This window comes from Eleutherodactylus coqui, chromosome 1 (assembly GCF_035609145.1).
Source record: "Eleutherodactylus coqui strain aEleCoq1 chromosome 1, aEleCoq1.hap1, whole genome shotgun sequence".
NCBI lineage: Eukaryota > Metazoa > Chordata > Amphibia > Anura > Eleutherodactylidae > Eleutherodactylus > Eleutherodactylus coqui.
This window is the reverse complement of record NC_089837.1, coordinates 195,626,612-195,639,930: the sequence shown is the minus strand read 5'-3', so window position 1 is coordinate 195,639,930 and position 13,319 is coordinate 195,626,612. Positions and strand designations below refer to the sequence as shown.

Sequence of the window (13,319 nt, the reverse complement as noted above, 5' to 3'; positions counted from 1 at the left end):
TCCAATTTTTTTTGTTCTCATTTCATTCATCCCCACATTTTGAGTGTTCTAACTTTTTATTCTTCAATAGACAGAACACACGAGGGCTTGTTTCTGCCAGGACGAATTGTAATTTTTAATAGTATTTCATGTAAAACGATCACTGCCTGTACAATCCCCTTACATTAAAAATGATACTTTATTATAATAATTACAATTCCCAAGAAAACAAAAAATGATATAAATGAATAATCCTATATGATGATACTAGAAGTGAATAAACTAGGGAGGTAGCATACCAATAAACTGGAAAATAACTCACGATTAACCAAGGTCATCAAGATGTAATCCACCAGAGTTCCACTCAGAGATGCTGTAGTCAGTAGAACCCCAATATATTGACATATTTCACCAGGCGATACATTGATCAAAAGGGCCAAGATATACTGAAACAAGGAAAGTCCCTATTAGTCCCCACTATCACAGCCCCTACCTGTGAAGCATTCACCCTGATAGGGCATCTCACTACTCGACTGCTGTCCACAGCCAATTACCTGTTACACCCTCATATTATCAATCAATAGACTGTCCCATCATAGACACATCCCAACGAGGTTCACCCATTCAAATACATGCTGGGGTCATCAGGGGATAACTCATGTAAAGAGGACAAAGCCCAGCACACCAGTCATATCAGATATTCCTATGATTAATAATCACATCTAGATGGCATTTTACATCATAACCCTTTTCTTTAGTGATTGGTAAAGTAAGGGTGTAACAGGTGATTGGCAGAGGATAGCTAACAAACAGTGGGGGCTCCCTTGGCAGAGTGAACGCCCATAGTTAGGTAAGGGGTTATGAAAGTGGACAGTATAGGGACTTCTCTTGTTTAAGTACATCCCGATTCTTTTGATCAGTGTATCTCCTAATGGAATCTGTCACTAAATCAGGGTTCCACTGATAACAAAATCTTCAACTGGTGGTTTACATCCCTATGATTTGGCTATGAGGTCCAACTAATCATGAATTATCTACCAGTCTAGAGGTATGCTGCCTCCCTGGTTTATGCACTCCTAGTGCCATTATATGAGGAGTGCATAAACCAGGGAGGCAGCGTACCTCTAGGCTGGTAAATATCCTTAGCAGACTCGTAAATCCATAGTAATTTATATAGATTTTTGTTTGCTTCCTGGGTTTTCGTAGATATTTTAATTATAATGTAGTTGTTAGTGTAAGGAGGCTGTGCATGTAGTGATATGTTTGGATATTATCTGCTCCTTGTCTTATATCTGGATTTTTGTTGTGTTTGAGTATCAATAATGTATCATATTAATGATAATGGAAATAATGCAATTGTGCCATTTTATTGGGGGAGGTCTTGTTTTCAAAACATACATTTTTCGTTTTCAACAAGTTTACTAAAATATAACATATTACCAATATAACATAATACCAATTCATTTGCCAATGTTTGCACTGTTTCAGGTTTTTAAGTTCTGATATTCAAGTAGTCTTCTCCATTTTCTACTGTCCTGCTGTTTGCAATCCACCTTTAGGCAAGGGGTATGGTGCAAGCCTACCATTCTGCCAGTAGTTCACTGTCCTATACTTCCTTTCCCCTCACTTCCCATGGAGCATTGCTCTGGTCCAATCAGCAGGGAGGTAGTATTTCAGTGCCCACTGTTCTGCTGTCCCAGAAAGATTGTAAAAGCAGGAGATGCAGAGAATGTGAAGATTGTTTACATAGTGTCTGCAGATTAGTCAGCCTGTGAGTACAGGGGAGCTAAGCCTGTGAAGATAATCCCTCCCCCACAGTTAAGAAAACATTCTAGCATCACAGTTACTACAAAAGCTCAAACCCTAATAAAAGGCAGTGAATTGCAGAAGAAATGGAAGGGAGACCCCTAGTGACAGCCATTTCAGCCTTGGTTTACAATTGTAAAATTAAAACATTTTAAATAAAATTATATTACAAGAATGATGAGATACACAGAGACTATTAGATGAGCATAGGTTTTGCCCCTTTAAGTAATTTGTGATGTGTGATAGGCTTCCCTAGAGAGATGTGGTTTTAGAACACACTTAAACCTGTTGATCTTGGTGATTAACCTGATTGTTTGGGGTAGCGTATTTCACAGAATTGGTGCAGTTGGAGAAAAGCATTGGTGATGGGAATGGGAGGTTCAGATTATGGAGGATGGTTGGTCTCAGATTATTAGCAGAACATAGAGCAGTAGTATGGTGTTAGAGGTGAGGAAAAAAGATATAAGGTGGAACTACACTGTGGAGAGCTTTAGGCCACCTGCAGACGGGCGGAAATTCCGCTGCGGGATTTCCGCCCCTGGAAGTGGCCATTGGATTCCGTTAACAAACGCAATCCTATGCAGACGGCCACGATTTGGCCACGCGAAATGTCGCGTGCCAAACAAATCGCAGCATGCTCTATTTCTGTGCGGGGCTCACAGAGCCCCGCACAGAAACGTCACTCACTGGCCGCCAGCTCCGCTCTGTGCATGCGCCGGCTGTCCGGCAGCCAGCACATGAAAGAGCCAGGGCCACGGGAGCAGGTGAGTGTCACGCTGCTCTCTGCAGACGCTCGGGTCGGGTCCCGCTGCGAGAATTCTCGCAGCCGGATCCGACCCGGCTGTCTGCAGCCGGCCTTAGTTATGAGAGCAATAAGTTTAAAGAAACTCCATCACCTACTTTTGGCACTATAAGCTACGTTTATAGGATAAAATTAGCTGAAGTGCTGAGTCTGGGGTGTGTTATATCACCCTCCCCATAGTTTCTCCTGGTGTCAGCGCTGAAAGACACCACTCAGTGCATTGAGCGGCGCTGCTAAGTAGTCTGCCCATTATAAAATTAGGGCCCAGACGGGTTGGAAGGGGGGGGAGTTAGGTATAACACTTACATTCCTGGACTCAGCAGGTCACCTACCTTTGCCCCATAAGCTTAGTTTATAGGGTTAAAAGTAGGTGAAAGAGTATATTTAACCCATTAAGGACCAAGCATAGTAAATACACGGCCCTTGGTCCCGAGCTTACAGCCCAGCCGATAGTAAAATTATGGCGGGCATTTAAACCTTAGGCTGTCAGAGACTTGCTCGGATACACTAGAGTCGCGGGAATGATCGGGACTAGGGATGAGCGAACGTGTCCGTTACGGACACATCCGCACCCGGACACCGGCTTTGCCGAACACTGCAGTGTTCGCGCGTAAGTGTCCGGGTGCCGCCGGGGGGCGGGGAGATGCGCGGCGGCGCGGGCGGCAGTAGCGGGGAACAGGGGGGAGCCCTCTCTCTCTCCCTCTCCCCCCCACTCCCCGCCGCACCCCCCCGCGCTGCCACGGCGGCCCCCGAACTTTTTCGCCCGAACACTGAAGTGTTCGCAAAGTTCGGTGTTCGGGCGAAAAAGGGGCGGAGCCGAACGTGTTCGCTCATCTCTAATCGGGACCAATCCTGTGTCCCTCCACACATGTGATCACCATGAGAACCAATCAAGCTGGTCACAATCACAAATGTTTAAAAAATATGTAACAGGCAGCTTCACTTGGCCCCCTTCTCTCCTCAGATCGCTTTATTTCTGAGCAGAGAGAAGGAGACAGATTGTTACAGCTGCCTGTGAAGCAGCTACATAGAAAAAAAATTACATCATACGAATTACATCACCTAAATTACATCATCTAAAATAGTTTTAAAGGGTTAGTGTAGGTCGTGTAGATTTCACAGCTTTAGGGTGTTGTACGTTTTATAATTATATGTAAATATAATACTAGCTGATATACCCGGCTTTGCCCGAGTTAATTTGGTACTGATGTTTATCTGGTGTTCACATGGAAAATCTTATGCATAGTTCTCTGCGTTACCCAGGAAACACCACGGGGAGGTAACCATGCGACGTTTCCTTTATACAAAATGACATCGGGAAGTGAGAGAATTAGAGTACTACGTAAAATTTGGAAGCTAATTCTTTAGCGCTTAGAATTAAATAATCGAGTTGGGACCCAGTAACTTTTCCAATTTATGACATAATCAATGCCCGTGCCAAATTTTAACTTTCTATGACATCGGGAAGTGAGAGAATTAGATTTCATACGTAAAATTTTGACGCCAATTCTTTTGCTAAAATTGAATAATGGAGTTGGGACCCATTAACTTTTCCTATTTATGACATAATCAATGCTCGTGCCAAATTTCAAGTTTATATTACACCAAGAAGTGAGAGAATTAGATTCCGTACGTAAAATTTTGACGCCAATTCTTTTGCGCTAAAATTGAATAATGGAGTTGGGACCCATTAACTTTTCCTATTTATGACATTATCAATGCTCATGCCAAATTTCATGTTTCTACGACATCGGGAAGTGAGAGAATTAGATTCCGTACGTAAAATTTGGACGCTAGTTCTTTTGCGCTTAGAATTGAATAATCGAGTTGGGACCCATTAACTTTTCCTATTTATGACACAATCAATGCCCATGCCAAATTTCAAGTTTCTATTACCCTAAGAAGTGAGGGAATTAGATTTCGTACATAAAATTTGGCCACTAATTCTTTCGCACATAGAATTGAATAATCGAGTTGGGACCCATTAGCTTTTCCTATTTTGGACATAATCTATGCTCACACCAAATTTCATGTTTCTACGACATCAGGAAGTTGGAGAATTAGTGGCGAGTGAGTGAGTCAGTGAGGGCTTTCGTCTATATATATATATATAGATAACTATATCTCTCTCATATATATATATTGTTTAGTGTGCTACAGATTATTTACAGGTTCCATTGTACGTTATGGCATCACGTTACTGTCCATCTAGGGTTAGTGTACATCTTTGTATATATATATCTACGTTAGGGCGTCACGTTATTATCTATTTCATAAGTTCTCTCAAGTTAGGGCATCTCATATTATTGTATATATCTATCATTTAGTAAGCTATATATTATATATGCTAACGTCACACTAAAAAGCAGTCTCAGAGGGACAATATTAGTTATTTTTCTCTTTTTTTTTTTACACAGTTCTCTTTTATAAAATGGCCAGAAAGTTATACCGTTTAGAGGCGGCATATGAAATGCTCTGCTCTGACTCAGATTCAGAAACCGAAAGAGATGCTTTCTCAGATATAGCTTTCCTCGTGACAGCGACAGTGCTTCTGATAACTCTTGTAAAGCTGCCATTACAGACCCACAAGTAGAATTAGCAGGGCCCTCCAAGTGAAGTCGCTAGTCTTGTGTGGATACCCACCACATCATTTGCCCCCAAAATAGCTAACTTCACAGTCACCCCAGGAATAAACATGGATGTCACAAATTTCTCCCTCATCGATTATTTGACACATCTTATAAGTGATGAACTCCTGATGGACATGGTCCACAAAACAAATCTGTATGCTGGACAGCATATTGCTCACCATCCCTCTTCTACACAAAAATTGGAAGCCCACAACGCTGTACAAGTTTAAAAAATTCTAGGGATATGTCAAGAAGCCCACGATTAGATCATACTGGCATCTAGTACCACACATGCCACCCCTGTGTTCTCTGCAGTGATGCCCAGACACCGCTATGAAGAAATATTACGATTTCTTCACTTCAACGATAATCTGCAAGCCCTTCCCAGAACAGATCCAAACTTTGATCGTATATTTAAAATTCGGCCATTAATGGCATACTTAAATGAGATATTTAAAAATCATTACACCCCAGAAAAAAACCTCAGCATAGATGAGTCCCAGATGAGTTTTAAAGGAGGGAGACTACATTTCAAGCAATACATCCCAACTAAAAGGGCGCGTTATGGAGTGAAGCTATATAAACTTTGTGAAAGTGAGACAGCGTATACTACCGCTTTCAGAATTTATGAGGGCAGGGACAGTAAAATCAGTCCTCCACGGTGTCCCCCTAATCTGACTAAGTGGTAAAATTGTCTGGGAGCTAATCCAGCCCTTCCTGCACAAGGGGCATCACCTCTACACGGACAGTTTATATACAAGTGTGCCTTTGTTCAAACCCCTGCACACATCAAACACCGGAGCATGTGGGGCAATCCAGAAAAATAAAAAGGGCTTTCCACAGAGGCTCCAAAGGGAACATCCTGCTTTTTAAAAGTGACAAACTGCTGTCAGTCAAATATAGGGACCGAAAAGATGTGTTTGTCCTGAGTACAATCCATACAAATGCCACAGAGGCCATCGGGGAGAGAGGTTCTGCATCCAACAAGCAAAATCCGGTGTGCATAATAAATTACAATAAATTCATGGGGGGCGTTGATTTAGCAGACCAGGTATTGCAGCCATATTTGGTTAAACTGAAAACAGGATCTTGGTATAAAAAAGTGGCCATATACCTCATTCAGGTGGCAGTCCATAATAGTTTTGTCCTGTACAAACAAGAGGAGGCAGAGATTCATATCTTAACTATCAAGGGAATGTAATTGCACACCTCCTCTTTCAAACTGAAGACTCCCGGATTGGCCATGAGTCTGAAGATGTCTGAAGACTAACAGAAAAACATTTTATCTGCTAAGTACCCATCACAGCCAATAGGACAAACCCACAGAAAAGATGTAGAGTGTGTAGCAAACATGGAAGATGCAGTGATTCCTGCTACTATTGCCCCAAGTGTCCCACAAACCTTGGCCTCTGCATTTTCCCATGTTTTGAGAGATACCACACTCTCCCAATTAAAAAAATCATTTTTAAACAAATCCCATGAATACCATTTTTTTATTCACATAGTATTATAAAATCATATTCTGTAACAATGTGAAATTGATACTTTTTGTTCTAGGCCCTGCTACTTGATACTTTTCGTTCTAGGCCTTGCTACTTGATACTTTTTGTTCTAGGCCCTGCTACTTGATACTTTTTGTTCTAGGCCCTGCTACTTGATACTTTTCGTTCTAGGCCCTGCTACTTGATACTTTTCGTTCTAGGCCCTGCTACTTGATACTTTTCGATCTAGGCCCTGCTACTTAATACTTTTCGATCTAGGCCCTGCTACTTGATACTTTTCGATCTAGGCCCTGCTACTTAATACTTTTCGTTCTAGGCCCTGCTACTTGATACTTTTCGATCTAGGCCCTGCTACTTAATACTTTTCGATCTAGGCCCTGCTACTTGATACTTTTCACTCTAGGCCCTGCTACTTGATACTTTTCGATCTATGCCCTGCTACTTGATACTTTTTGTTCTAGGCCCTGCTACTTGATACTTTTCGATCTAGGCCCTGCTACTTGATACTTTTCGATCTAGGCCATGCTAATTGATACTTTTAGTTCTAGGCCCTGCTACTTGATACTTTTCGTTCTAGGCCCTGCTACTTGATACTTTTCGTTCTAGGCCCTGCTACTTGATACTTTTCGTTCTAGGCCCTGCTACTTGATACTTTTCGTTCAAGGACCTGCTACTTGATACTTTTCGTTCTAGGCCCTGCTACTTGATACTTTTCGTTCTAGGCCCTGCTACTTGATACTTTTCGTTCTAGGCCCTGCTATTTGATACTTTTCGTTCTAGGCCCTGCTACTTGATACTTTTCGTTCTAGGCCCTGCTACTTGATACTTTTCGTTCTAGGCAATGCTACTTGATACTTTTTGTTCCAGTCCCTGCTACTTTATACTTTTTGATAAGCAGCATATCACTAGACATGAACAAAAGTGATGGTTTAGCATGATGCATATTTTAAATGTTACAAAGTCAATTTTTTCCATAATATAAACTGTCTAAATTTTCACTAGTACCCAAAGATGAATGCATTGAGAGGTCTACGTCTCCTGCTACTCCTTTCATTTTGGGCCCTGCCATGTGTTCATGGCCACAATGGTCATATTTCTAATTACAGGAGAAACAGGGGTATCAGTTTTGGGGTGCATGTCTCTGTTTACATGTGCGCTGTCTGAAAAAAAATGACTTTAAAATGACACATTTGCCAAAAAAAATCAAAACTGTAATTTTTTACCCCACCTCAAAAACAGTGGGGTAAAAATTCTCACTATTCCCCTAGTTGAATGCGCAAGGTTGTCTAGTTTTCAAAATTGGGTCATTTGCTGGGGTTTTCTCTTGTTTTAGGAGCTCAGTGCCTCTTTGAGCGTGTAATGGAACCTGTAGGATTTACCAATAAAATTTGTGTTTTGAATGCCCCCAGGTGCTCCTTTTATTTTGGGCCCTGCCATGTCTCCCCACTTAGGATTATGGCCACAATGGGCATATTTCTGAGCACTGGGGTATCAATGTTATAGTGTATTCCTCAGTTTTCATGTGCTCTGCACAAAAACAAATGTCTTTAAATCATACAGCTGCTGAAAATAGAAAAACACAACAATTTTTAAACATTTTTCACAAATTTGGTACTTTCAATAAAAATATACAAATTGCATCAATCTACTTTTACCACCTAAATGAAGTACAAGATGTGTCAAAAAACAATGTCAGACTTACTTGAATGTGCTGCATTCAGGATGGATTGAAGAGGGGAGTGTTTAGTAAAGGGAAAACTGATTAGAAGTTAGAGTAGTCAATGGCTGACATTTGACAGGTGGAAATTTACTTGCCAGAATATCATAGAATAAAGTGCAACTACTTCTATTTTTTTAGTTAAAGGGGTTGTCCCGCGCCAAAACGGTTTGTTTTTTTTTTTTTAAACCCCCCCCCCCCCCGTTCTGCGCGAGACAACCCCGCTGCAGGGGTTAAAAAAACAACCCGCACAGCGCTTACCTGAATCCCGGCGGTCCGGCGTCTTCATACTTACCTGCTGAAGATGGCCGCCGGGATCCTCTGTCTCCATGGACCGCAGGGCTTCTGTGCGGTCCATTGCCGATTCCAGCCTCCTGATTGGCTGGAATCGGCACGTGACGGGGCGGAGCTACACGGAGCTACACGGAGCCCCATTCAGAAAAGAAGAAGACCCGGACTGCGCAAGCGCGGCTAATTTGGCCATCGGAGGGCGAAAATTAGTCGGCACCATGGAGACGAGGATGCCAGCAACGGAGCAGGTAAGTATAAAACTTTTTATAACTTCTGTATGGCTCATAATTAATGCACAATGTACATTACAAAGTGCATTATTATGGCCATGCAGAAGTGTATAGACCCACTTGCTGCCTCGGGACAACCCCTTTAAGGTTAGTTTCATTTACTGAAATGTATATATTTATACGCTATCCATATAAGAGATTTATACTGAACAGGACTGCTATTGGCTTTCCACATTATGACTCCAACTACTGTACAATCTGTCGTATCTGTATATGTTCTCCACTATTTTCAGAGCTGTAATATTTGTCCTGCTCTAGAATGTAGTAAATTCAGCAGCCCTCCTGGATTAAACTATATTACATCATGAACCATTTTGAAAACAGAACTTAGTGCTAAAGGACTAGCACAGTTCTAGCTGTTCAACGATAGTAGAGCGAAACTGTGAAGAAAGTACACCCAAGAGCAAGAAATGAATTTTACTTTATTTTGCCTGAGAAGAAAAAAAAACTTTGGAAAATGAAGAGTGTCATATAATGTGTGGTGTCTACTTACATAGACCTGCGCAGTAGGAATTGCAGTCTTTGACTGAACGGTGGCTTTTAATTGTTCCATTTGAGCTCCGTACTGTTTATCCATCATTTCCAGATGTTGCGCAGATATGATTACATTTGACTACAAAAAAGTAGATCAGAGACATATAACTGCCCTATAATATCAATGCTACAAAGTAATGGCAGGCTTATTCCGGGCTGAATTTAGATTTGTTCATAAAGTAATTGTAACACCATTGGGAACCTGACCATCCTGCATGACAGCTAAGTGGCTGTATGGGGGACTAAATTCTCAAGACAGGTTCACTTTACTATTATAGCTCATTGGTGTATTTCTTTAAAAAAAAGTCTTGTGGCCTTTCTTTCTTATTTTCTATGTCACTATAATTAAGAACGATCCTGAAATCTTGCAGTTTTCACATTGACCAGTGAGCATCATAAAAGGCTGATACTACCTGCTCTGTAGAAAGCCCTTTTCATTATCATCACAGGCAGGATTACCATGAAATGTAACTCCTCTACTACCACCCACTTGTTCTGCCTGGTTGGTTCAGTTTCAGTTTCTTACCAGAATAATATTTAAAAGAACTTCATGCTGTCTTGCATTGAAAAGAGCTTCTTTCAGCTGGGTTAGGTTGATCAGATTCTGTTGTTTACCATCCATGTCTTCTATGAGAGCAGTGTACTTATATATGATATCTTGAGATGACTGAAGTTCTGAATCAATATGCTTTGTGGTGGCTGGTATGGCCTCTTTTAGAATAGTTGGCACTGCCAAAACAAGAACAGTTTTGTATAGAAAAAAAGGAAATTCCTAAAAGCAATGTGGCTTACTAAAGGCCCTTTGACACGCAACGATTATCACTCAAACTTTGTTCAAATAGCTGGAAATGAGCGATAGTAGCTACATGTATGAGAGGGCAGTCGTGTACTATTCTTTCAATTATTGTTAGTCAAGGTTTTTAGCTTGCATAAAATCCATTGTTTGAGGGCTGGAAATTCTTTCAGTTTGAAAGCAGTTTGTTCAGTGTTTCCAGCAGCTAAGCAATGGCTTTTTTGTGTTGTCCAGATGTTTGCTCAGCTGGGCGTGTGTTTATGCAATAACAATCGCCTAAACACACGCCCAGCTGAGCAAACAACTGGTGGAGGAAAATTCAGGAGATAAAAGCCATTAACCGCACATGTTATTTTATATAAAAATGTCAGTTTGTTCGGTCGTTCTGCCGTTTAAGCGATTATCTTTGCTAGTAAAAGGGCCTTTAGTATGAATGCTACTGATAAATCTGCCCCAATATATCAAAATTCTGGCACTCCACAGTTATTAAAGGGGGTTCCCCATCTTTTAAAGTTGTAAAGGGTGGGTGGTATGTGCCTGAATTGCAGGATGCAAGATGGTGCGGCAGTGACAGAAGAAGGCAGAGGCAGCACGTTTTTTTCTTTTTGCAAAATAATTTTTTTTCTGACGATTATGCAAATGTATATATTTACACTCCACTGGAGGGTTCTAGAACTTTAAAGTTACATGATAACTCTGTTGTAAACTTTGAAAGCTACAGTCCTCAAAATATTATATGGGATGCAAAACTGTACTTCTCATCACTCGACATCCCTTGCCAACATATATACCTCCAGTACATCTCTCCTCTGGTCCACAGCAAGGTACATGACTTTTTCACACAACGATTAGTGTCTTTAGCAACTTCTCTTGTCTGTGGCATTACTGTTACATATATAAACTGTATTGCCATAGGCCCCAACCTCAAATTTCTTATAGGAGTAGCAATGTGACGATAACATGTGATATACAGTTTTTAGGACACAAACAGGGTAGGGGTAGTACAGGAGGTATGGGGCAGAAAGTATATATGATAGGCAAAAGTGGAAAGCCATAGGGAGGGGCAGATGGCTTATTTGTTGGGGGTTGGGGACTAGATCAGGAGGTTTGGTATGCTACTTTGAAGAGGTGCGTCTTTAAGGGCATGTCTGAAGTTCTGCGCGGCCGGAATTGTCTGGATGTTTTGGGGTAGAGCGTTCCAGAGGATCAGTGCTGCTCTAGAGAATTCCTGAAGGCGAGCATGCGAGGTTCGTATTAGAGCGGTGTTTAGTCTGAGTGTGTTAGCAGATCAGAATTAATTGTTCCCTCAATGACCACAAAGCAGCCCCAGACCATGATAGTCCCTCCACTATGCTTCACCACTGGAATAAGGTTTTGGTGTTTGTGCGCAGTGTGTTTTTTTTATCTCCAAACACAGCGCTGTGTGTTTGTGGTAAAAAGTTCCACTTTTGTCTCATCTGTCCATTGAACATTTTTTCAGAAACTTCGTGGAACATTCAGATGATCTTGGACAAATTTGAGACATGCTGCAATATTTTTTTGAACAACAGGGGCTTTGTGGTGTCTTTCAATGAACACCATTCTTGTTCAGTTTTTTCTAAAAAGTGGACACATGGAAAGAGTATTTTGCCATTTGGAGAGTCTTTTGAGATCTTTTGCTGTTACCCTTCGGTTCTTCATCACCTCTTTTAGGATTGCCTGTTGTGTTCTTGGACTAAGCTAAATGGGACACCCACTCCTTAAAAAAGGAGCAAGAGTTCTGGATTTTCTCCATTTGTAAATAATTTGTCTAACTGTGGATTGATGTACACCCAGGGCTTTAGCAACACTTTTGTGGGCTTTTCTGGCTTCATGCATTTCTATAACATGTCTCCTGAGATCTTTTAAATGTCGTTTACATGGTTCACATTAACCAATCTTTCTTGAGAACAGATTTATCAGTAACCATGCTTTGTGTGCCTTTATTTAATGGCCAAAGTGCATGTACAACCTACACTTCCAAACTCTTCTCCTTAACTAAAACACCTTTGCCAATTAAAATCACAGAGGTGAGAGAAAAAATGTACAAAGTCATAACTCACAGAAAAGAAAGCCAAAATATGCATCTACTTATACGCTTGGACAGGACAAGCTCAATTACCATGTAATTACCATTGACAGTATACAGAGTGAGCAATCTTCATTTTCTTCTATCTGATATTAGACTATATGGATTAATTAAACTATAAGCTTTAGATTACTCCTCACTGCATACGGGACGTCCACAGCATATTCTGTCTGTGAGCCCAGACAGTGACCCTGCATACCTGGTTAAAGTGTATTGTGAATGACCGCGGCAGTTTGCTAGTGGTCATGCACAATTTTTTTTTGCTTTGTTTGTATTTTCCATGCTGTAGCTCAGCGATGACGCGGGTACCCACTTTTTTTAGGAGGCCATCCGCGGCAAAATACAGCATGCCGTCATTTTTCTTCTGCTTGCAGAATACGTAATTAGTGTCTGCGAGTGTGAAGGAAACTCTTAACTACATGCCATTCAATGCCTGCGTTTTGCCATGGAAAATCTGGGCAGATGGAGATCACGGATTCTGCCATTAGAATCCGCTTGTGTGAGATCCCTCTCTAAAGGTACTATCAATTAAAAAAAAACAAACAACAACCTTTCCCTGTATTTATGATTAAAAAAATCTAAATCACCCCCCCCCCCCCCCCAAAAAAAAAGACACATTTTTGGTATTCCACTTATCAAAGTAATGTATTATTTATCCCGCACAGGGAATGTCATTAAAAAAAAAAAAAGAACGCAACGCCATTACTGCATTTTTCGTCACCGTTTCCAAGAAAAAAAATGTAATACAAAAGCGATGAAATAGTCTTATACACTCCAAGATGGTACTGGTCCATCTTGCAAAAAACATTCCTCACACAGTTATATCAACAGAAAAGTAAAAAACGTTATGGCAATGAGAATATGGTGG

General features: G+C 41.0%; 1 protein-coding gene across 1 annotated transcript in view; it reads right to left on the bottom strand.

Annotated features, from left to right (window-relative positions):
- The window catches only part of CFAP206 (cilia and flagella associated protein 206), a 30,672-nt gene that overhangs the window by 7,887 nt on the left and 9,466 nt on the right, over window positions 1–13,319 (bottom strand). The window contains exons 6-7 of the mRNA XM_066605156.1: window positions 10,078–10,280; window positions 9,511–9,630 (exon numbers count right to left, since the gene is read on the bottom strand). Coding sequence (XP_066461253.1) covers window positions 9,511–9,630; window positions 10,078–10,280 — 323 coding nt within the window. The remainder of the gene's footprint in view (window positions 1–9,510; window positions 9,631–10,077; window positions 10,281–13,319) is intronic.